The sequence below is a fragment of the Mycteria americana genome, chromosome 2 (genome assembly GCF_035582795.1).
Source record: "Mycteria americana isolate JAX WOST 10 ecotype Jacksonville Zoo and Gardens chromosome 2, USCA_MyAme_1.0, whole genome shotgun sequence".
NCBI classification, from domain to species: domain Eukaryota; kingdom Metazoa; phylum Chordata; class Aves; order Ciconiiformes; family Ciconiidae; genus Mycteria; species Mycteria americana.
Window position 1 is genome coordinate 108,706,846 of NC_134366.1, and position 23,839 is coordinate 108,730,684.

The 23,839-nt window shown below is 43.9% G+C and overlaps 1 protein-coding gene across 2 annotated transcripts in view; it reads right to left on the reverse strand.

The window, feature by feature from the left end:
* The window catches only part of GLIPR2 (GLI pathogenesis related 2), a 28,480-nt gene extending 4,852 nt beyond the window's left edge, over nucleotides 1-23,628 (reverse strand). Inside the window, exons 1-4 of one of the 2 annotated variants that reach the window (XM_075494242.1) lie at nucleotides 23,428-23,628; nucleotides 10,143-10,251; nucleotides 6,594-6,697; nucleotides 4,319-4,652 (exon numbers count right to left, since the gene is read on the reverse strand). In XM_075494242.1, coding sequence (XP_075350357.1) covers nucleotides 4,459-4,652; nucleotides 6,594-6,697; nucleotides 10,143-10,251; nucleotides 23,428-23,590 — 570 coding nt within the window. In that variant the 5' untranslated portion in view covers nucleotides 23,591-23,628 and the 3' untranslated portion in view covers nucleotides 4,319-4,458. Of the gene's footprint in view, nucleotides 1-4,318; nucleotides 4,653-6,593; nucleotides 6,698-10,142; nucleotides 10,252-23,427 lie in introns of those variants that run through there. The other variant, XM_075494241.1, reaches the window with a different exon arrangement.
* Between the last annotated feature and the right edge of the window lie 211 nt (nucleotides 23,629-23,839).

Genomic DNA, 23,839 nt, shown 5'->3' on the forward strand with positions numbered 1-23,839 from the left:
CTCTTGAGAGGTCTGTGAACTGAAAGTACTATGAATTTACCTGTGCCACACTGCTTGTTAGAAATGGTGCTCTCCTAGTAGAGTCAGTTTACATTTCCTACATAAAAAGGTAGCAAAACTTCTCTTGCTTCCCAAAGTAAATGTTTCAGGAATAACAATAGGTTCCTTCTTTCCCTGCTCTCCCTGCACCAAACAACAAACCCTGTAGACTTGTTTTATGGCTGAAGTCTGTAATGCAAATAAATTATCTGTTCATCTGTTACTCAAACTAAAGCTAAAATGAAGACTGAAAAACGTGCAGAGAGCAATCTTTATGCAATTCAAAGGGAAAAGAAAAAGCACATAGTAAAAAAAAAAAACCCAAACATCGTCCTGTCCCACCCTAGACTTCAAAGCTATGAAGGATTTAGATGTGTTTGTGGCAAGCTGGGCGGTGAGAATGTGACTGCAGACACGTCAGATCTTATGAAGCGATGTATTTTGTGTGTACAAGTGCTTAAGTGACTGTACTATGTAAGTAGTATTTTTACAGATGTAGGACTGCATTCCCACTGCTGCCAGCACTTCATTCCCTCCATCTATCTATCATTGTGACATAGCATAAAGAGCAGTTCAAGAGAAAATCATCCCCACTCTGCTTACTGTAGCTCTAAGAAGTGTACCTAGGCTCCACGTGACAAGAACTTAAAATCTCCATAACGGAAATGTTGCAAGACACATGGAATTCTTGACAAACACAGTATCTCTTCATATTTTTTTTTAATTTAAAGAATACCGTCATATGAAAATTTCATAACACTTTATTTGAAGGGAGATGGCAATGGCATCAGGTAAGAATACCTCAATCCTGTACATGAAAGACAACAGGCATAGTTGGGTAGCACAATCCATGATGTGTTAATTCCCAGCCCTCAAGGATGAAAGCTTGCAACTTATTGCAGCCAGGCAGTGAAAGCCTAGAAGCTGATAGCTATGCTCCATTTATTTATGTGCAGAATCAGGTTATCATTACATGGCATTGCTGTCATCCTCCTTGAATTAAGAGTCATTGCATCATAGGCTGCGAGAAATTAAAGGCTGACTTGTTCCCGGCAAAACAGAAGGTGACCAAAGGACTAGGCAACTAAGGCAACTTTTGACAGACTCTGTCCTGAAATGTTAAAGAAGTTAAAGAAGTGTCCTGGAAGTGAAGGGAATTAATTGTATCTGTCATATGCCACAGGAGATGAGGGGGTTCCTACATGGAAGTTATTACCATGTGAGAAGACAGGTAGGTACCTAGTGATTAAACATGCTCTCTTTCCTCTGAAATAGTTTTCTTCTGATTCTTTGCCCCTTGGGGAGCAGGAAACAATGCAGTGGTGGGACGCAAGCCAAACCAGCGTTGAAAGTGACAGCTGATACACAGGGGACTAAGGGAAAACTGTTTTGAGCCCAGTGACCCTTGGGCTTCCCAGGGCCTACAGAAAATGACCTGAGAACAGCAGAGGGGTCAGCAGAGCACTGAGTCCACCTGCTTTAGCAGCAACTTGTATGCTCAGATTTGCTGGTTCAGAGAACTGGCCACAGTATTTCCATTTCAAATTATTACGGAATAAGTGATGCAATTAGTGTCAGTTTCCCTTGCATTTGAATGTTTCATTGAAAACAGTTCCCACTCCCCGCAAAGGCCCCCCCAAAACAGATGTTGGTTATTGTTCAAAATGCATTTCAATCAGAAGGAAAGAAAAAAAAGAAATCTCACTCCCACCCCTCATTTCTGTAGCAGAAATGATTGAAGTTTACTTCTATCAAAAAGCATGCAGATCTGTCTTACAGTCAGCGCTGCAGCTTCTCTTCTGTTGCTCCCTTTGCAGAACCCATTACTAGATTGCTATTTTTTTAAAATATCCTTCCTGTTTGCATTGCTGTAAACCACATTCACAGTTTCAACACTTTCTCTATGGAAACAGTTTGACTCCACCCTTCTCCACCCTGACGACCTGCTTGGTTAGACTTACTAGCTGTTCATTCTGGAAGAGGCTGAATCTTGCTCTAACGAGTTTCATCAGTACCATGACTCTCTGGACATATCTACATCGCACAAAAACTTGGTAAAACAATCCTTGAATTAGTACCCAAGTATAGTTCTGCCCAAGACCAGGTCCAGAATCAGCATAGTGATTTTATTTTATTTACCCAAGCTATGAGGTAGTAATGTGGCTGCACTGACTGTGCCTCAAGCTGCCTCATATGGTCAGAGGACTGACCATATGAGGTCAGTCCATACGTAGGACTAACAGTCCTGATGTAAAGTTCTTCTGCTGATACCACTCTTTGAAGGGTAGAGAGATAAAAAGGGGCCACTTCATGTAAACAGGCGTCAGTACTCTTGCCTGGCCATGCCCTGCATCTCATCAGTTGTCCTGTTGCCTCATTAAATTTCATTTCTAAGTGTTCTGCTGGGTGAGGAGCTCTGTTCTGTGTGGATGGGGGAGTGGGCCTGAGTGCCAACAACTTGTATCAGACCAAGGGTTGCAGGGACCTGGGTGTCTGTGGTGCCAGCAACTGGAGCACTAGCGCGGGTGCGAGTGTGTGAGCAATAGCACAGCGCGAGCTGGACTAGCTGGTGAGCAGGTGAAGTGGCCTGGGAGGAGTCGCTACAGAAGTGAGTAGCCACTGCAGGGACAAGGGGGTCCTGGCCGACAGCCGGGGAGCTGCGTGTGCGCGAGATGCGCTGTAGCAGCAACTGGAGCGGAAATGCAGCCTCAGGGGTTTGTACGTCCAGGTGCCAGCAGCTGGGGAGACTGGGATACAGGGGCAGCTACTGAGCAGACTGAGTGTCTGAGCCCAGCTGCTGCAGGGATCCACACTGGAATTTTACTTTCATTACTGAAGTATCTATATTAGATACATTATTTTATGTTATAAAATATAAATTTTTATATATATGAATACGTTACTGGAAAAAAATACTTTCTATGTATATATTATTTTATTTTTACATATTGCAATAACAGACTTCATCGTGATCAGCCAGAAAGGGGAACAGGATGAGGCCACTGGTGCTGTTTATGTGAACGCTAACTGCATCTGTCTGTGCTGATCTGTGTGGCCACCTGCATATAAACACATGTACATGCTGTATATGCATGTTTGTGTGTGCCAGCCTGGGAATACACTCTCAGCCTCACTACTGGGGCACAAAGCTGTGGCAGCCCTACTACTGTTTTCAGCTCCCCCTAACGTTTAATTTCTCTGGGCCCAGCCTTACTGTTTCTCCTCATACTAAAGAATCCTTAAATCTTCAAGTAATCCCACTAAGTAAGTTGCTAAAAACATTTGAATAAAATCACTCAGGACATATTTCTGTGCGAGAATGGGCAGCACCATGGCAATCTACTTAAAAACTAGGTACCCCAAACCTCAGAATTTTCCTCAAATGTTTTTCTAGGTTTTGTTATCACAACCTACCTTCCACCAGTCTGAGGGGAAAAAAGGTAGTAGATTTAAATTTGCCTCAGAAATAAAATATCTACCTAGACTGAAGTTGCAGTAATGGTTTTAGGAAGTAATCCTCTACTTCCAGTGTTTCTCATGCAGGTCCTTATTTTATTTTACTTGACTTTATGTAACAATACTGTATAAACCTGGTGTTAGACAGCAAGAGATGCATCAAGGCAGGCTCTCAGTTAGGGCATGCTCCTCCAGGGCTGGGGCAGAGGGTGTCTGTGCTGCTCTGCCCACTCGTCCCCATCTGTAGGCAGACCCAGGTTCCTCCCATAACAGATTTGGGTGATAACATACAGTAAATTTCTCTTACGAACTCTAGAGTTCATAAGCAGCAGTGTTTTCACCAGCAACATGGCACGTTCTTCACGCCACACCAGTCGTCCCAACCAGAATTTAGTCATCCAGTGCTTGCCTTCAGCCTCCCGACACATGAGAAATGAGACAGGGCATCCTGAGAAGCCTGACATACTACAGCTGCCAAGGCAGGCTGCGGTCTCTCGCATTAGTGGCAGATGACAGCTCACTTATTTGAACACAGACAAAGAGAAGTCTGCCACAGAGCAGTTCCTACAGGACTGGAGGGAGGAAACAGCTGACAACTATTTCTTGGATTACATGGATAAACATATTTCCAGCGACAGCTTTAGGCTATGTAACTCTCAAATCCTGAATACAATTCAAGGTATTCTTGTACCAGGAGAGGGGTCAAACTAGAAGGCTCTTATAGTTTAAAGCTTGTTTCTTCTCTGAAACAAGAAATACATCTTCTGGCATTATTACAGAACTCAGTAAGAGCCAAAATAAACAATAGCATCACTTTTTTAGAGAGAATACCGAGTATGCTGGAGGTTTATTGAGTTTTGCTTTATCTGGGAAAGAAACCGGAAGACACTGCCTGCCTTTGTTAAGCCCTTGAATGGACGCTTTAATACAAATTTCAGCCTCACTGAGCAGGGTGCAAATTAACTATCCAAAGGGAACTATATGAGAAAAAGAGGATGAATGAACCAGCTCCACAAAGATGAAGACTAAGCCCAGACAAGAGAATAACTTTCTTTGAAGAACTAGTTTTCTCATTCTGGTACTTTGAATGATCCTGTAGAAGTGTTTTACAGAACAAAAGAGGATGTGGCTTAATTTTCTCAGCAGGACATTCAATCCTGTGGATAAAAAAATAGCAACAAAATTGCTCAAATCTGGCAAGTTATGTATGGAAACAGTGCGTTGAAGACAACAAGTGGGATCCCGAAAAAGACAGGCATTCGTGTTTTGTTTCCAGCTCTCTAAATTGGGATTCTGTGACTTTAACCTTGGGGGAAAGAGCACAGGCCATTAACAAAAACAAGAAGGAAGAAGTAAGCTCAGTCAGTGAGTCATAGCCACTATGCAAACTTTGCCGTACATCTGTGTTTTCCCATGCTGCTCTGAACCCTTGCCTCAGACTCTTGCAATGGACAGAATGCCAAATATGAGTGGACCAAATTGTATTTTTCCACCCCAGGTTTCTTTTTCAACATGAAAAAATACCCATTAGGGACTAGAGTTGGCACTTGCAGAGGAACTGAGCAGTGTCCCTGGGTCTAAAACTCACTAAAATTTCCAGGTTCTTCAAACAGGGCCTCCAGCCTGCAGAAATGAACTTCTGTCTCCCTCAGACTGTGCTGGAAATTCCAGGGGTAGATGGGAATAAAACAAGCAAGTGGTCACTTTTAATACATCCCACCTGCTGTCTCAGCAGGCTAAGGCATGAGCCCTGCCCGCTGGAGGAGGCAGGAGGAAAGAGCCTGCTAAACGTCGCTCTGACTGAGGGCTCTGTGCTCGTTTTGGCTGGGGTAGAGTTAGTTTTCTTCACAGTAGCTAGTATGGGGCTGCGTTTTGGATTTGTGCTGGGAACAGTGTTGATAACACAGGGATGTTTTCGTTACTGCTGAGCAGCGCTTACACCGAGTCAAGGCCTCTTCTGCTTCTCACCCCACCCCACCAGCGAGGAGGCTGGGGGTGCACAAGGAGCTGGGAGGGGACACAGCCGGGACAGCTGACCCCAAGTAACCAAAGGGATATCCCACACCATATGGCGTCATGCTCAGCATATAGAGCTGGGGGAAGAAGAAGGAAGAGGGGGACGTTCGGAGTGATGACGTTTGTCTTCCCAAGTAACCATTACGCATGATGGAACCCTGCTTGCCTGGAGGTGGCTGAACACCTGCCTGCCCATGGGAAGCAGTGAATGAATCCCTTGTTTTGCTTTGCTTGCGTACGCAGCTTTTGCTTTAAACTGTCTTTATCTCATCCCATGAGTTTTCTCCCTTTTACTCTTCCAATTCTCTCCCCCATCCCACCAGGGAGGAGTGAGCAAGCAGCTGTGTGGGGCTTACTTGCCAGCTGGGGTTAAACCACGACAGGCTCACTGCAGGCTGTCAGCCTGGCCAAAATTCAGCTCTTTGGGCATCCAAACCAAAGGCTGACATTTACGTGTTAACATTTATGATCAGAAAATATATGGAGTATTTTTGTCTTCAAAAGTGAAGGCATGGAAAAGGGCTCAAAGCCTGTTCGCTGACAGAGCAGAACAGACTAGATGTCTAACACATTAGCCTCTCTCACTTTGGTGTCCGCCTCCCCCGTTTTTGCTCCCACAAACAGGAACTGCTGTGTAGCAGTTGCCATTTTTCCGCCTTCCTCACCAGAGCTGGCCTGTGGTCAGCCCTCTCTTTGGCTGGGACAAACTAAGGATAAAGGTGAAGTACAGGGCATTGACGGCTGCCTTCTCTCCTCCTAGGGACATACAAGTAGCACTCAAGGCAGCTCCACATCTGGGACATATGGAGCAGCCTAGCTGCCAAGTCCTGCCTCCAAAGGGACAGAGCACACCACCACAGTCCCTTACCCCCTCCGTGCCTACACGTGCTCCTTGCTCTCAGTACAGGTAGGTGACTGCAAACCACCGTCCTGTCCCCACGGAGCCTGGGCTGGGCTGTGGTGGACACATTTTCGAAGCAGAGGAAATGCCAGCAGTCTTGCAACCAGACGCTCTGAGCCCAAAGTACATGAGACAAGCCATTTATCCAGTGTCTGTGAGACAACAAGAGAAGAAAGCTTACCTGGTTGGTCATAAGATGCCCATGCTAGGTTTTCTCCACATTTTCCATTAGCAGACTCGGAGCTGTGTTTGAGGACCCTCGTGGTAGCCAGTTCTTCTGCATACCTAGCAAAGGAATCCACACATTGAGTCATGGACCACAGCCACACCGAGTAGAGAGGAGGAGGAACAGGAGGAAAAGGAGGAGATGCAAGCAAGGAATTTTGCTGGAAGATGACGGTTTAAGCTAAATTACTCAGCTGCAAAGCCCTGAAGTCACGGATGCTTTAAGCTTACATAGATCTAGGAGTTGGGCAAAGGGAAGGCCTAGAGGCCATTTCCCCTGTCTTTCATGAGCACCTGTGTCACTGCTGAGAAGGGCCAAGAAGAAATCAAAGGGCAGATCTCCCCCCACCATGTTCTGCCCAGCACCTGGAAATCCACCGGGCATCCTTAGCTGCAGCTGCTGGGCGACACGGAGGTACCTGCAGCAATTGCTACAGGTGTCACCTCCTGACATTTCTAGGCCCCTCACAGGAGTAACTTAAATGTTCTTGATGGGATGGAAAGAAGACCAAAGTGGGGATTCAGTCAAAGCAAGTGTAAAAAGCCTACATTTACAAATGAAAAAAAAGCCAAATGCAAAACAAAAGCAATGTGCCAGGCAACAGTATGGAGGAGAAGGGGACCACACAGAGAATCTGAGGCAACAACTGTGTATACCAACATAGGGATAAGCAGCACTGTTTCTATAGAAGTTGACATGTGTGAGAGCGTGGGATGTATTTTATTGTCTTACGACAATAGGGTTAAGAAGACCATCATGTGTAAAACAATTATTCTCTTTATTCAACATTGGAGAGGCTTCTGTACAGAGACTGAAATTGGAAAGACTATTTGCTATTTCTCACAGCGCAGGAAATAGGAGACAACACACAAAATCATCAGGTCACAGATTTAAAAGTCAAGTAAGACAAAGCACTTTTTCCACACTGTGCAGCAGAAGTCATCGCCACAGGACAATGCAGACATCAAAGCACATATGGGTTTGAAAAAGAGCTAGACAAATTTACATTGTGTGTGGGAAATCTTCAGGAGTTATTAAACAACAGCAACAAAAAAATGAGGATACAACCTACTGCTTAGGAAAAACATAATTTCCAGGAGAAATCTGTAATTTCCGGGAGAAGATAATGGGGGAAGGATCACCACATTTGTTTTGTCCTGTTACTCCTTCCCTAATCATGAATTACTGGCATCTGCCAGACAGGAAATTTGTCCACCTGAACATTTTGGCCCAAGCTAGTACTTCAGTCATTAGGTTCTCATTCCCTTCTGTCCTACTCCTCAAAAAAAAAAAAAAAAAGGCATTTAATTACCTCCATTAATTTAGAAATCCCCAAAATTTGTCAGTTGTCAGTCTGCTAGATCCTGAACTAGAGGATCTGTAGATGCTCCTTCATGCCCAATATCACTACAGTCCTGAAATTTTTCTGTTCAAGGATTCCCACATCCCAAGCAAGAGACAAGACTGGAACAAAGTACCCATTGCACACGGACAAAGTTGCCAAGGATTTGAGACAAAGGGTGATTAATTCGCTCTAGCTCAGGCAGTTGAAAGCATGAGATTTGCATCTGAGATCATCACCCTATGTTTCATTGCAGTCAGAGATAAAGAGACACCTGCTGAGGGTGACTCATCTCATGCTAAAGCAGGGATCCAATAGTCAGTTCATCTAACCTGTCGCAATTATTGGAACTGAAAATAGTAGGAAACAGATCATTTTCAACACAGATAGAGAAGCATGGAAAAGTACCCAGAGATACACCAGATATATACCAACAAAGATATCAGATATACCTAAAGAAAAGGTGAAGTTCTTCTTTGAATTTAAGATTATGCAAAATCTCTCCTGACAAATAAGAGATTTCTTATATTTCATGTCTTCTACTCAGACCAAACGATTTCTGGTTTTTGCTATCAACCAGTTTCACCAGTCTCTGAACATGTGTCTTTTAATTCTTACAAGTTAAGTTACAGACCACAACCAAAGGTTTCCTATTGTTATTCATCACAGCGGGAAAAGTCAGCTGAGACCAGAGAGGACTGTGAGGAATTCCAGAAGGACCTAAAAATACTCAGCAAGGGCAATAGCACACTTAGAGATAAATGTGGAGCAACGCATACTTGACAAAATAATCTGAACTATTCATACAAGTTGACTTGTTCAAGCCAACTGTAGCACTTCGGAGACACAAGTGTTATTGACAAGTCAATGAAATTTCTTCCTTGTTGTGAGGCATCATGTAAAACAGAAACAAAATGACCCTTTGAAGAACAGAAGGAAAACCCCAGCTGATTACAAAGGTATGTGGATGAGTCACTGGCATTCCATCTCTTCGAAATACTGTATCCAGTTATCATGGTGTCTCAAGAAAAAAAAATTGTGAAAAAAATAAAGACAGAATCAGATTTTGCTTGCTGCCAGAGGGCACGTCCACACGCCATGTACATGGTGCATTGTACAGCACAACACCTGGTGGAGATCTCTGGTCTAGGTGTGTGGGAGCTGGTGCATCTGTGTGACAGTGTGGCACCATGCTGGGACAGTAAATCAGGTTCTGGAAAGGCTACAGCCTCTCTGGCTCCCCGCCAGCCGGCACGGAGAAGTCTGCACGGTTATGGTAGAAAGCCTAACGGGAGATGAGATCTCATGTCTGCAGGGATCAAACTGGCCACTATTTAGCTATTATGGAAAGACATTTATTTTCTGAATAGTCTAATCAGCATTTACTCCTTCAGGTATCTCCTTTGTACTGTGAGGATCGCCTGAAAAAATTGAAGATTTTCAAATCTACTTTGAAAAACGTTGCTGTAAAGGGAAAGAAAATAATCTGGTGGTTGTGTCTACAGCAAAGAGGACAAGCAGTATTGGACTCAAATTTCTGTAACGAAGACTTAAGACAGACAGCAGGAAGATGGATCCACTGTTCGTTAGACTGACAAGAGCTAACACTGGAGAAGAGGTAAGATGTGTCCCTCCTGACAGTCTTGAGAACAACGTATACTGATTTTGCTGTTGGGTCAGGGAGATAGACAATTTGATCTGAAATTACTTCCTTCCAATTCCATTGATCTTAGACCAGTCATCACTTCCTACCATGAAAAAGTTCTTTTCTCCCTATTTCAGCAGCAGTGGATATTCTCCTGCAGATGACATCGTCTGACAGAGGTGGTGGTGAAGCATGTTTTAGGCAACTACCCTCTGCAGAGGAGACATACCAGTGTAGACAGATACAGCCCACGTCTGGAAAAGGGTGCAAGAAAGATTTCTACAGTTGTGACCACAGAAGTGTCCATGTGACCAGCTGGTGCTATGTGATGGAGAAAGAAGGGACGAAAAGGGTTGGGTAGGGAGACAGAAAGAGTAGAGTCCCTCACTTTCCACCCAGTAAGTCCTCACTGAATATCAGCACGTCAAAAGGCAAATATTTTTGCAGTATGCACAGTCAAACCTAACGGATAAAAGTGTCACAAATCTCATTAGAGAAAAGAAAGGACTGAACTCACTGTTGGGCTCCTCTGTTTAACTTCTTGCAGAGTTTTAATGGGGGGACTCCGTGTTTCTTCCTGTAGTCATTGTGTGCTTTCAAGACTTCTTCAGCAAATTGTTTGGAAGCTGAAATCACATCAAAAAAATTGGAAAGGTCTGTCAAATACAGACATTAGTGAAGACAGAAAAAGCATACCCTGTAGCTAAGACGCTGGTGCAGGCTGGACTGAAGAACAGAAGAATTATGCTCCTCATTACCTGGGAGTAAGATGAAATGAACCGTTAATGCCTTCCATCCACGAACTAACTCTAAGAGACACTCCCATTGGGATGGTACAGACTCATTAAAGGTTGAAGAAAAATGTGAAACTTCTTCCTTTCCTCAATAGCAAGGTGATTTAAGGTTAGTTTGGCTGACTTTCATTTTAAGATTTCAGCGCACTGCATCACCATTGCAAAGAAGTCTCAGAGTAAGCAGCAAATAGGTCCCTTGAGGAGATGCACTAAAAATGCAAATTATTGTCACTGCATGCAAGAATTTTCTGTATTAGTCAAGACACCACCTAAAGAAAACGGAGATACTAAAATGTGTAGAACTATGCAAATACTTTGAAATGTGCATCATTCTTTTTATTCATTATATAGTACAAATTCATAGAAATCTCAAAATGCATCTTTATTTGGCTCAAGACAAATAATTGTTCACAAACAGCAAGTGGTAAGGAAAGAAACGGCCGCTGGGGATGACTTTTTTCCCCTGTGCTAGAGTGCATTCGGTAAATATCTGAATTCTAAAGATACTGCAAAGCTTTAAAAAAGTTCCTGTATGTACCCTGATAAACTTGAGACTTTCAGCAGCACAAGGCAGAGGACAAGCGACAAGTCACAGTGCAATTCACCTTGATGGCAATTTCATGTTGTCTCCTTTTATGACTTTGCTGATTTTTATCCCAAGAATCACAGAAAAAAAAAAATCTTCCCTCGCACTGGTCCCCTGTAGAATTTCCTGCTTTAAGAGAAATTTGGAACCTGAAGCAGGGTATTGGGTATTGGGGCAGTTAGAGAGGTATGGATAGCATCTTCAAAACAAAAAGACAGTTTTCACTTTCTCTGTATTGCTGAAGCTTCTGAACAGGCCAAGACATCTTTGAGTATTTACTCCACTTTTACCATGACACGGGTTTCTACATTTATTAATGATTCATCAGCTTTATTTCTGAATATCCTAATTAGCATGACTATCATCATTTTCCTTGTAAGACACTTCTGAAGCACAAATAGACCTCATGACTAGAAAGTGTTTCCTGTTACTAAGCTTAGCTTTCTCAACTTCCTCTCACTACTCGATCCTAACAACTATAATCAATCATTCTCTCTTTTATTAGCGTGTATACTATTCTGCTGTTTGTAATGATGCATTTTCCCACAGTAGAGCTGTCAGTTTGCACATACTGCTCTCGTAACTTTTTCCTGAAGTGATTACCCAACCCACGCTCATGCTTTAAGCTGTTCTTAGAGTTCTCTCCAGTTTCCCCAACAGCTTTAGGATAATACGGAAGCCTAAAATAATCTCAATATCCAATGCACATGGAAAGCCATTACTGTTTCATGCAGTACCTTAAACCTTTTGAACACGGTCTGAAGTTGGGTTGACCTTTTCCAGACCAAAGTGTCATTGTGGACATATATCTAATATATTCTCCATCAACATGCTTTCAGGCTCAATTTTTTTGGTATAAAATTGTTGGCATAAGACAGCAACAGGAACCCTGTTGAGAGTGAGATGAGATCTGCCCACCACCTTCCTCCTCTTAGGGCTCCCTTCAATTTTGCATGTCACAAGTTGCATATCATCAAACAAAACAGGCACCTCCAGTCTGGTGTTTAAGCACCCACACCCCATTTTGCTAAGAAACCTGTCCTATCACTCTTATTACCGTTGCTCACAGCTCACTGATTCTATCAGGCCAGAGTCCTAAACCTCTCATCTGCTGCATCATGTGGGTCATGGCCTGTTTCTAAGGCATCTATCATAGGCTACTGAGGAAAGCAAGCCTACGGCCAGTTCACTTAACTTCACTGATGCAGGGGTCCATGCTTCCAGTAGGGAAATTTTAAGACAGCCTGCAAATCAAAAAAGTTGAAATGCATGGCTTTGGAAGTTGCATCACATACCCCAGGCTGCATTTTGCTGCTTGAGACCATGTTAAAGCTTGTGGCTGTTATCACCTAGACTTACTATCTCATCCGCTCAGCATTAAATAGTAGATAAACAACCTGACCTGCAAGTGTGAAAGTTTCTATTCAAATTATTTGCTCTCAAGGACAATAACAAATTGAAATTCTAAAAGAAAAAAAAATTAAGTCAACTGAAATACAGGCTTTGTCAATTGTCAGCCCATCCATTAACAGAAGTATTGCATAATCCAGCTCTGTACTAACGTTTTGACTTACAAAGACCAACAAGACATGGACAAAACTGAGTTTCTTCTAGCCACGGCAGGCACCGCTATGCTGTCCCTAGAGAATCTCCATCCTCCCCTTCCCTCAAAGGTGGCTGCTATAGAAACACTTATCTACTGTGACTCAAGCTCATGTGCTAACTGCCTCCCTCTGCACAGCTTCTCCCGTGCATGCTGACGTGTGGAGAGGGACGCCCAACTGCCAAATGTATTTCAGATTTGTTTTGGAAGACATGTTAAGTTTTTCCATTTTACCAATGTTCCATACACTGAGAAGCCAGACATTAAAAGTGAGAGTTAACGGGAGTTTTCAGGCTCCCACCCAAATGGGAACAGCTTCCCAAACAGCTTTAGAGACGTACTTTTTTCCCTTCATGTAGGCTGCTTAAGCTGCCAGAAAAAAGTATTTCCTACTGCCAGGAAGTTAGGTTTGGTCATGAATCATTACACAGCTTTATAAGTAAAACAACTAAAGGTATTAGATACAGTTGCTTGCTTCTCATTATTCAACTATTTACCTCTATTTTGGATTCTTCTGGAACATTGGCTAAGATAATGACAGCACGTGACAACGAATTTCCAGGCTATGATGTGGTACAGAGCACACCTTACAGTTGTTATGTTTTTGGACTTTCAGTTTCATTGATCAACTTTGTGTGACCATGGAAAAGTAAGCAGAGGCATCTAGGTTGCCTTTTCCCATCAGATTTGTTTTTCTGAGTATTCTATTTCTCTGTTCTCTTACTCTCTCTAAACAGTGCCAATCTATTCAGTCTTTCTCAAGTGAAGAGCTCTTTATGCCTGAATCCTTCCTGCATCTTCTTCGAACCCTCTCTTCTCCTGCTGCTCTGTTCTTCCCTTAGTTCGGACATCAAAACAGAAGCAAGTTATCTGAACATGTCTCCCACAATACTAGCTGCTCTACATCATCTTTGCAGCCGTCAACTGGACCTACTCCACTGGTCTTGCAGAGCTCCAAGATGATATGCAGAAAGAGTAGCAGTAAAATATGCCACAAAAAACAAACACGAAACCTCTCCACCCAATACTGACACAACAGAAATGCTGTGGGCAGCCCTTAAGTCACCACTCAGGATGCACAACATTATACCAGGCACTTGACTGACTTGACTAACAAAAAAGGCATACTTTTTTTATGCCTAAGTACCCACCCCAGTGATTCAGGAAAGAGCACAGTATAAATTTCTAGAAGTACCATTGTCTTCTCAGTATTCTCTGTCCTATTGTTTATGGATTAATCTTCACTGGCAATTCTGTATTTTCCATATATACTATTTTTTTCTGTGTAGCCTTCACATAATTAACATATAATGCAGTCAACAAGAAATGGACCTGATGTAGAATCCTACAGAGAAGTATACCATTGTGTTTGTCTCCGTCCCTCTTTGAACCATGCCATAGGCCTCAACTCTTCACCCAGTGTGTGCATTACAGGTAAGTGGAGATAATGCCCTCACCTTTCAATTCTGCCCCAAAATAAATAATTAGAAATGTCCTCATATGATGGATAGAGCAACGTATCTGAAGAAAGCTACAAAATACACTTTAAAGGACCCACCCTTTTGGAAAGAGAGAAACGCAAAAGCCTGATACCAACAACCTTGGCAATGTGACTCATATTACCCAGGATCCTGCATGTTACTTCCGCACTCTTTCCTGCCCAGAACCCAGGGAGGAACATTAGTTACCCAGGCAGAGGAGAAGCCAAGCGCCAGAATATATGGAGAGGACACAAATGCAACGTGGACAGAAAACACATAAAAAGGTAACCGGGTAACCATTTAAACACTGAGTTTAGCTCTGCTTTAATACTGAAATCCCTTCAGTCTCCCTTGACTCTGCAGAATTGCTCTACCCTACTCTAATAGCAGCAATGGGGCATGGAATGAGAATGCAGCAAATACAACTTTTAATATGCCCAACAGCTTTGTGAAAAAATTCATTAGAGGCTTCAGGGAACTGCAAAGCAATTACATCAAGAAGTCTGTTATTACTGTCCCAGATAACTGAAGATGCCTCTATTTCGACAAACTTCTCAAAGTATATTAATAGATTGGAAACAAAAAAAAAAAATCTTGAGTAAAAGACACCCCAGCTTCTAATGACCACGTTTTCATCTAGACCTTTCTAAGAGACCTGACATATTTATTATTAATAATCCTTATTAATAATCTTTATCCTCACTTGAAATGTAATTCCCTGGAAACTAGCCCCAGCTGAATCTTTCACACTCTGAGAATAAAGTTCCTTCAATGGAGAAGTGACAGACATTTAACGGATATGAGAATCGTCAAGAGGACAGTTATGCCTCTACTGCCTTTTGACTCAGCACTTTGGTTTGAAGTCACAAACACTCCAGGATGGTCTTATACAGGCTGGCCTCTGCAGTGCCACGAGGAGTGTCTTTCTCTATATATTTGACTGCACCTTCTTGCTCCCCATTTGGAACAGTAACGTCTTCAAAGACTGGCCCTTAACGCTATTCCTAAATATGTCATTTGGGAGCACGGATCTGATGCTCCAATTTGTGAATCACTTCCAGCCATAAAAACTGACTTCCTCCAGTGCTAAATTCCTCTGTACTCTAACAAAACTGGCTGATTACTTGGAAACATACAGAAGAAATTAAATCACATATACATCCTGGAGGGAAGGATGATACTATGATAAAAAGATAAAATGATACTATATTCAGAAAGCATTGTATGCTGGGTGGGGTTTCTTTGTCTTCTTTTACAGCTTTGAACCAAGAATTCAATAAAGGGGCAACATCTCCATCCCATACAATAGGCATTTATGGGAGATATCATAATTGTTGGTATCCTATTTCCCTTCCAACCTTAATTATCCTATGACCCTACTAAAAGTTAGAAGTATTGCTTATGGGAATGAAAAGAATTGGGGGCTATAACTAGACACGAGTTTGAATGGGAGTAGTTTCCTGGAATGTTCTTGTGTTTATCAGGCTACTCAAAATAGCTTTCCCTTCAGCTCAGGAGATCCCTCTTCAGGGAGGAGATTCTCTGATGTCTTCCAGCATTCAGTTTTGCCTGAACTTTTCTTACACACCTGCTTATTGCTGGGGTGAGCTTCAGGACAACAGTAAGATGTCTGAATTAATTGAATCTGATGGACAAAGTCCCCGCTCATTTTATTATGTGGGTTTCCTCTACAGCAAACCAGCAACTTAATAACCTTGCATTACCTGTGCCATATGACGTAACACGCTATTTTCCCCCATACCCAATTTGAGGCATATTGCCTGAGAATATGAAGCCACCAGTGTAATAATGTTTCAATGACATTAGTCATGTCACTATTTGATTGCAAATCCTATTCTTGCTATAATAGACAGTGTTGATTACTTCCTCACTTAAGGCCTTTTATAAACTGTTAGGCAATTGACTGCCCTGATTAAAAAGGAACACCTGGTAAACTAGAAACTGCACAGCTCTGAGAGGCAGCAGAGCCTTCGGTGATACAAGCATTTAAAAAAACAAGCAACACTCATCAGCGGTCTTGAGCACTGACACAACCAAGTTCTCACTTTCACTGGAGGCAAGGGTGGGGGCAGAAGTCCTCTGCTTGCAGCCCCTCTCTCCTCCAAACAACCAGACCAACAAGCCTGTCAACAGGTAGTGACTACCCCAGAGTGGTCATCTTGCATAAGGGTTGGAACTGACTGCTCATCATATCTAGAGAAGCCAGAGTTGGCTTTGCATGGGAGACAATCAAAAGTATTATTTTTATTACTATTTTGCCATGGAGGACAACTAAATATTGTAATCATGCCCCACACCCACACAGTCAACCCTGGCAGACAGTTAGTGAGTAAGCTGCTAACCCTTTTAAAAAGGCTAAGGATACCCTCTCATTAGTAAGGCCTTGTATTCTTAAATCTAATCACCACACAATTCCTAGGGTACATACACTTCAAAATACAAAGCCCCAAGCAACCTGAATGTGTTAGAACTGGCCACGCTATGCAGGAGGAGAAAGTGAAGCAATCTTCTCCATTTCTTCTCTTCCTCCCTCCCCAACATCAGATCTGCTTAGAGTTTCTAATTACAGTTATTAATGAAGAAAATAATGTGCAATTGTATTCACTAATGAGTAACACCAGAAATCAGAACTCCCCTACTACCAAATCTGAGCTTCAGCCATTAGGTTGTGATTCCACCTTATAACAAGGTTTGCATGACAGCAGCACGATACTATACTCTTCAGCAAGTAACAACTCTTCTAAGCCCTCTGTAAGTCATTTGCCTGTTTAGTTTGAGTAATTCTTGCTGGTCACTTATTCATATTTTGGATGCTGCATATTCTTGTGCTCTGTGGATGTGGTGCTTCTAAGGGCAGCAAACAGAGAGAACCCTGTTGGTTCCCAGCGCCAAGTTCATTTTACATAGCACTGTTAGCTGTCTGGTGCCAACCCAAGTCTTTGCAAAGTGAAGAATTTTGCAAAGAAGAACTGAAGAAAGGTAGAAGAACTATCCTACTTCTCCTGGGATATGCTCCGCCATTTTATACCTCTACCATTTATGTTCTGCCATTGCTTGGGGTAGCCATACCTGAACTAGCTTTCATCTCATTAGCTCCAATATCCTCCCACCTTGCTTTTCTGCCAAGGACATCCAAGCTAGCTGGGGCAATGCTCAAAGTATGTTTATTTATGCACCTCCCTGAGGCATGGAAATAGAGACATGCACATTTCTTCTGATCACTGATGTGTAAACTCACCTACCCGGTAGCCCAGACCAGGCAGGGAGACACAGGAAGCTTTCTTTACCTGTATTTACTATCAATTACATCATCTCATTCTCACCCCCCTCCTCAACAGGCTAAACCCCAGTTCTCAGAACTCAAAATCTTGAAAAATATGGTCTTTATTTCATAGAATCATAGAATGGTTTGGGTTGGAAGGGGCCTTTAAAGGCCATCTAGCCCAACCCCCCTGCAAAGAGCAGGGACATCTTCAACTAGGTCAGGTTGCTCAGAGCCCCGTCCAACCTGACCTTGCATGTTTCCAGGGATGGGGCATCTACCACCTCCCTGGGCAACCTGTGCCAGTGTTTCACCACCCTCATCGTAAAAAATTTCTTCCTTATTATCTAGTCTGAATATAATATATTTAAAGGATCAAATAGGCATATTGACCCCACACCACCCCCTGCAAGGTAAAATTCCACCTAAACCCCAAAATCTTTAAACTTCTTGATTTCAACGTTCCTTCTGCAGCTCCTGTTGCTTACGCACTGGCCCAGCGCTTGGCAGACAAAGAAAAAAAAGAGATATATACAGTATATGCGAGGGACGTACATGCCTGCAGCCAGGGACTGCAGTTCCAAAGGGAAGCCCTTTGCATCTCTCCAGAAAGCCAGTGCCACACCTACAACATTGTGTCACGGACATCCCATCCTGTGACCTGCCATGGGGGCACTTCAGGGGAATAAACTCTTCACGGTCATAAGTCCTCATACAGTGGAGCTGTAGAAGCTATAGAAGAACTATCAAAGTCTGAACGTCAGGGAACACTTTATCATTGTTAGGGTGACAGACCAGTGGCACAGGTTGCCCAGAGAGGCTGTGGAGTCTCCACCCTTGGAGATATTCAAAAGCCATCTGGACATGGTCCTGGGCAACCAGCTCTAGGTGGCCCTGCTTGAGCAGGGCAGGTTGGACCAGATGACTTCCAGAGGTCCTTTCCCACCTCAACCATTCTGTGATTCCAAGTTGAGAAGCCTGTTTTAGTAATGGGCCTTCATAAGGGCAAATTCAAGAACAGGTTATACCCTACCATAGTTCACCCCAAACCACTTTTTGAGGATCACTTATTAAGTGCCCAACATGTGCCAATGGCCCACAGAATTTACAAGTGTGACAAACAAACACATAGGGCATAATTAAGCATGTATCGATAACTTCTTAACACCTGCCTATCACAAACTATCATTAGAGCTGTCTCATGGAAAAGAGCCCGCCTGCCCCCCGTATTTGTGTTTACAACAGGGCATGGAGACTTCAGCAACATGTGCAACCCCATTTCAGCTTTGTGACGCACAGGTGTGTATCCAGGGACAGCCCTCGCAATCTAAATCGGCTCCCAAACCCCGCCGCTGCAATGGTGGCACGGCAAAGCTTCAGAAGGACAGCTAACTTCGCATTTCACGCAGCTCTGCAGCGATCACGCTTAAAGCTGAGACCAGGCAAAGCCCACTGTTCAAAAGTTCTGTGCAAAGCCGAGATTCGCTCTGGTAACTCAGTTCAGTCGACATTAAATGGCATTAAATAAGGTTTGTGGTGGCCTTAAGCAGGCCCATATTGTCTTCCTCCACAACACCCCAGGGTACTACCGTTTCCTCGTACCTGCCTGCACAGAGCGGTTGGCCACCCGCCTGGCCTCACCTCGCCCCCCTCTGCAGGGCCACCCAGCCCAGCTCTAGCAGAGCTGCTGTTCAGACCTTCAAAGACTCGGCAGAACTTGCTTACATCCGCCTGTAAAAACATAACATAGATATGCTCCAGCTAATCTTTTGGAGAACAGCGCGGCCTCTACCAAAATAGCGATCTGAAATAGCCTTCTGGTCTGTTGAGATATGTAATAAACAACAAAGCAGTTACAATCAAGAGACTCATTTTCTCATACTTTCTGTCCTTGCGCATAGAGCAGCAACTAAGGCAAATTCAAATCTAGACAAGATAGATACTATCGAGTGCACTGAGAAGAAACTAAGGGTTTGAATGTTTTCACTGAATTCCAGTAATAAAAGCTTTCTTCCTACTTAATTTTTTTTTTTTTTTCCCAGAAAGATTTCTTGGGAGGATTCAGACAGGAGAGCTGATGTTTTCTGACGTGCAGCTCTATGGCATGGGAAACCTTGGTAGGTATCTTGGTTACTACAGACCATCACATTCCATCTTATTCTTTGTGAGCCCTTCCCTTGTTTTGGTATTTATCTGCCTTGAACACGAGGAGCTAAGGCTACTAATCTAACAGCCAACAGGAGTAACCACTGTTGCATGGGATGGCTGCTGCATTCTCCTCCTCTCCCACACCGAAACCCTGACAGTTCAACAGACAGGTAAACATTGGGCCCAGAATACTCTTTGCCAAAGCCTGACGCCTTCCTGGCAGATTCTTCTCTATTTGCCATTTATTGAACTTGAACCAAGTAATCAGTGTCTTCTACACACAAAACTGGAGAAGTGCGGGGGTTTTCATTGAATTAACTTGATTTTTGAAAGGCCCTTTTCCTACCACACCTCCAGTTCAGTTCTGGTGTAAAGAGAAACAGCCAGTAACTTGGATTAACAACAAGTTCTGCAAATACCCTGCTGTTACCGAACACGAATGCTCAGTTCCTAGCAGTTTAGATTAATTAATTTCCTCTCTTCTCACCGGTCCTGTAAAACCAGCCAGCACGAAACGCATTGTAATTTTGGCAGCTTGTGAGTATCGCATTTCTCAGAAAGCGAACAGGTCACTTCTCTAGTATACTTGTACTTTTGTTACAACCTGCTATGGCTGTCTCCTACCGAGATGCTAGAGTACAAGTTAGCACTTCAGATCAGCTGAAGATGTAGCTCGCTCCGCAGAAAGCACGACAGTCCTTTTTACTGTGCTCCAAAGGTGCATCTTAAGAGTTAAAACTGGCACACGCTTCTAAGGAAGATTAAAAACAGCATGGAAAACTGCACCGAGTTTGGTTCCCGTCTCTTTTCTTTTCGTCAAAGCCCTTTCTCGGCCCTTATTTTTGTACTGACTCAACAAGCAGCACAGTGGGAACTCCCAGCCCTTTCTCTGGAGTCCCACCCACATTTGCAGAAGGGGAAAAAAAAAGAAAAGAAAAGAAAAATAAAACCAAACACTGTAAAAAGATAGCCAATATTTACTGAGCCCGTCTTTGTCTCTGTCTGATAGCGTCTGCACCCACTAGCCAGAATAAACAGGGCTATTCCCCTGCCGTCACCTCCGCCTGGTTTTTAGGGAGCGAGCGGGGCGAGCTCCCTTCCCCCACCAGGCAGGGCCGGGGGGGAAGTGGAAGAAGTGAGACTTTTAGCAGCCTTTTTCTGCCACCACCTCGGCCTCTTCGGAGACTCCCGCCACGCAGGAGAAATCCCCGTGCTCCAGGGCGGAAGAGCGGAGCTGGCAGCCAGCTGCTTCCCCGAGCATCTCCCGCAGCTGCTCGCACGGATATCCCCTCTGGGGCGAGGGCTGGCCGCAGGACCCCGGCCTCCGACCCTCCACGCACAGCTGCAAGGGGGTCACAGCCCGCCGGCGCGGCACCCTCGGCAACGGGGCAACGAAGAGCCGCCAGCTCAGCCTCGCCTCGTTTCCTGCAGGAGACACCTACCCCAGGCTCCTTGCTTCGGGCTCCGCGGGGCGGGGAGCCCTGCACCGCCCGCTAAGCCAAGCGCTGTCTGAAAAGACAAGACCAGGGGGAGGGCAGAGGGGGTCCCCGTGTTCGGCTTAAGTATTTGCAGGTGTTAGGGCCATGGGAGGCGTTTTTCTAAAGCCGATGAGGGAGTTTCAGTATGAATTTGTTTTAGCAGCCTGCAGCTGCCAAGGAAGAAAGCTGAGTCAGAGGTACTGATGTCTTCCAACACTCAGCTCTGTTCAGTGAAGCAAAACCAATGCTAAGTCTCTGGCTCTGATACTTGCAATGAACATTGCTTCAAATATAATCCAGCAGCTAGTAACAACACATTATTAGGGAGCTTTTATCAAAGAACTGAGATTTTCCACAGCAGGATTTCTTTCCCTGGGTATACTTAGGCCTCAAGATAGATTTACCGAAGATAAAAACTTAAAGAAACTGAAGATGTTTATTCTAAAATAGTGGCCCCACTTTACATGAATTAGAGCACCCTAAATTTATACCTTCAGGTAATCTCCACCTCAATCTTTCTGATCCAGGAGAGGAGCAAGCACTCTGTTTGGAGGTCAGACGGATCCCAGCCTGTTAGATTTCATACATCCTAGTATAGAGAAACCTGCCCGCGTTGTGTCCTCAAGAGTACTAGAGCAGGAACAGGAGGTATTTTACACAAAACACAGAGGAAGCGGTACTCTTGAAAAAATAGCTGCTCTCATTCAAAGGCAAACCACACTGAATGATCTCAGACAGCAATTTAAAGACTTCAATGCACTGGAGAGGGCAGATGGGATTTAGTCAATAAACCAATTGTCAGGACAGGATCTCAGTTTTATGATTCATCGGAAAATACCGCATGCAGCTCAAAGACAGTAACCTGGACCCCATTTACCATTGATTTGAAAAGCATGACACAAGTGACAAAATATTTTTAACATGTACTTAGATCTCAAGCTCTATTTGTGTAACTACTTAGGGATGCGAGCAATACCCAAGCCTTGTCAAAAGCAGTTTCTGGTCTGTCGTTGCTCCTAAGCTTGGAAAAACCAACGAATGTGCAGAACGAAATGGGCAGGAAATAACAAAGACAGTAATTGCCTTATGACTGTATTAGCAATTTGCATATATTAAAACAAGAGGAGATTTTCATCATTTTGGGACTGGGAGGTGCACACTGGAACATCTCTACTGCTTTTGTCCAATTAACTTTGCTAATGTAATGTACAGCCGCTAGACTTTTCTGGTATTTGTATTTTTTCTGCAATTAGCAAGAAAATGCTGAACTTGATACTTCTGAGCGACTACAGGTATTTAAATTGTTGTGAGGTTATTTACTAAATCCCAATCCACTTGAAAACCCATGCAGCTTCCAGGACACGGGGCCAAAACCACCCACTGACAGCTCTATGGTGCTCTGCCTGGACTGGGTGTCATACCAGTAAGCCCTTTACAGTCACATTTGCAGACAGCTCTGACCTCATCTAGGATGCTGACCTTTAAAAAAAGAACAAGGAAAAAAACTCAGCACACCCATGCTGAGGCCCAAAGTGTTACCCGCACAAAGATCTTCCTCAAGTTTCTCTGGAAGAGGCCTATGGTTTTGAGTGAATCAAGTACTAGGTTTTGCTGAGCGTGTCCCATTCGTGCTGTTCACGCACAGGACAGACAGACAATACGCTGCCAGGCTCACAGAAATAACATCCTCACCACAAGAACAAAAATAAACCATCCGGTTTCACAGCCGTTTCAGAAGATTGGCACAGATTTTCGCTCTAACAGGACAAAGATGGAGAAAGCCCCGGGCACGAGCTCTCTCTTCTTAAGGTCTCCGGCTCCTTGGCAGCTTCGGCGGAGTCTCCCGCCGCCGAGACCGTCAGAGCAGGGCAGGCAGGCAGCCGGCGGCGGTGGGGAAAGGACCAACAATGCAGCCAGCAGCAGAGAGAGGCTTCACAAACATCTGCACAGCTGGCGAGAGACTTAGGAGCTGAGCAAGGCTATCCTTGGTTAAACGGTAAACAAATCTTAAATCTAAACCCTCCCGACAGGAAGGCTGATACAAAGCTTCCCCCCCTCAAAGCATCCTGCTGCCTATCTGCGACGCAGGTAAGTTCTGTCAGACAGCTAGACACAAGACAGTTTTAAAGCTACAGGGCTTATAATTATTTCACCCAGCAAAGCAAAGCTCTTATCAATTACAAAATGTAAACCGTATATGATACAACTACCTCTACATTGTTCAGGTTGAGGAGGGGGGGTCGGTTTTTTTGCCTTTTTTAATCTAACCCTGTGTCAGAGAGAAGGCTCCTCCCAGGCTGTACCATGCACAAATGAAAGCAGTTTTCTCTGAGGAAAGCCACTAACGCTTTAGCAATGCTTTCTGAGCACAAAACCGGGCACGGACATTGTAAGAATACGCAGCCAACTGCACGAAGGCATTCGCTCACCTGATTTTCCCATGATCAAGTGGTGTTTGGTTTTTTTTAATTTCACCTGCTGCCTCCTCTCTTCACTGAGTTTCGCTGCTAAGTGCCGGGGACGAAGCGTTTGCAATTTCAGCGCAACTTCTTCAGTCGCCTGCGACCGCTGCCCGAGAAAACTCAGCAGCATGAACCCGTTACCGCCCCTTCTTCAGCACTGGAGTAAGCCTGCCCATGCCTTATAAGGCATAGGGACACCGCTTTTTTTTTCTTAAAAAGATCCTGTTTAGGGTCAGGAGCTATTTATCCTCCACAGTAACCAAGCAGCTCCAAAACACCATATGGTTTCACATACCAATTTAGCTTAGTAATCGTGGCTGTCTTCTGATAAGGGGAGGCTGTGAAAAGAAATTATGCTGACAAATAATTCTGCTGCCAC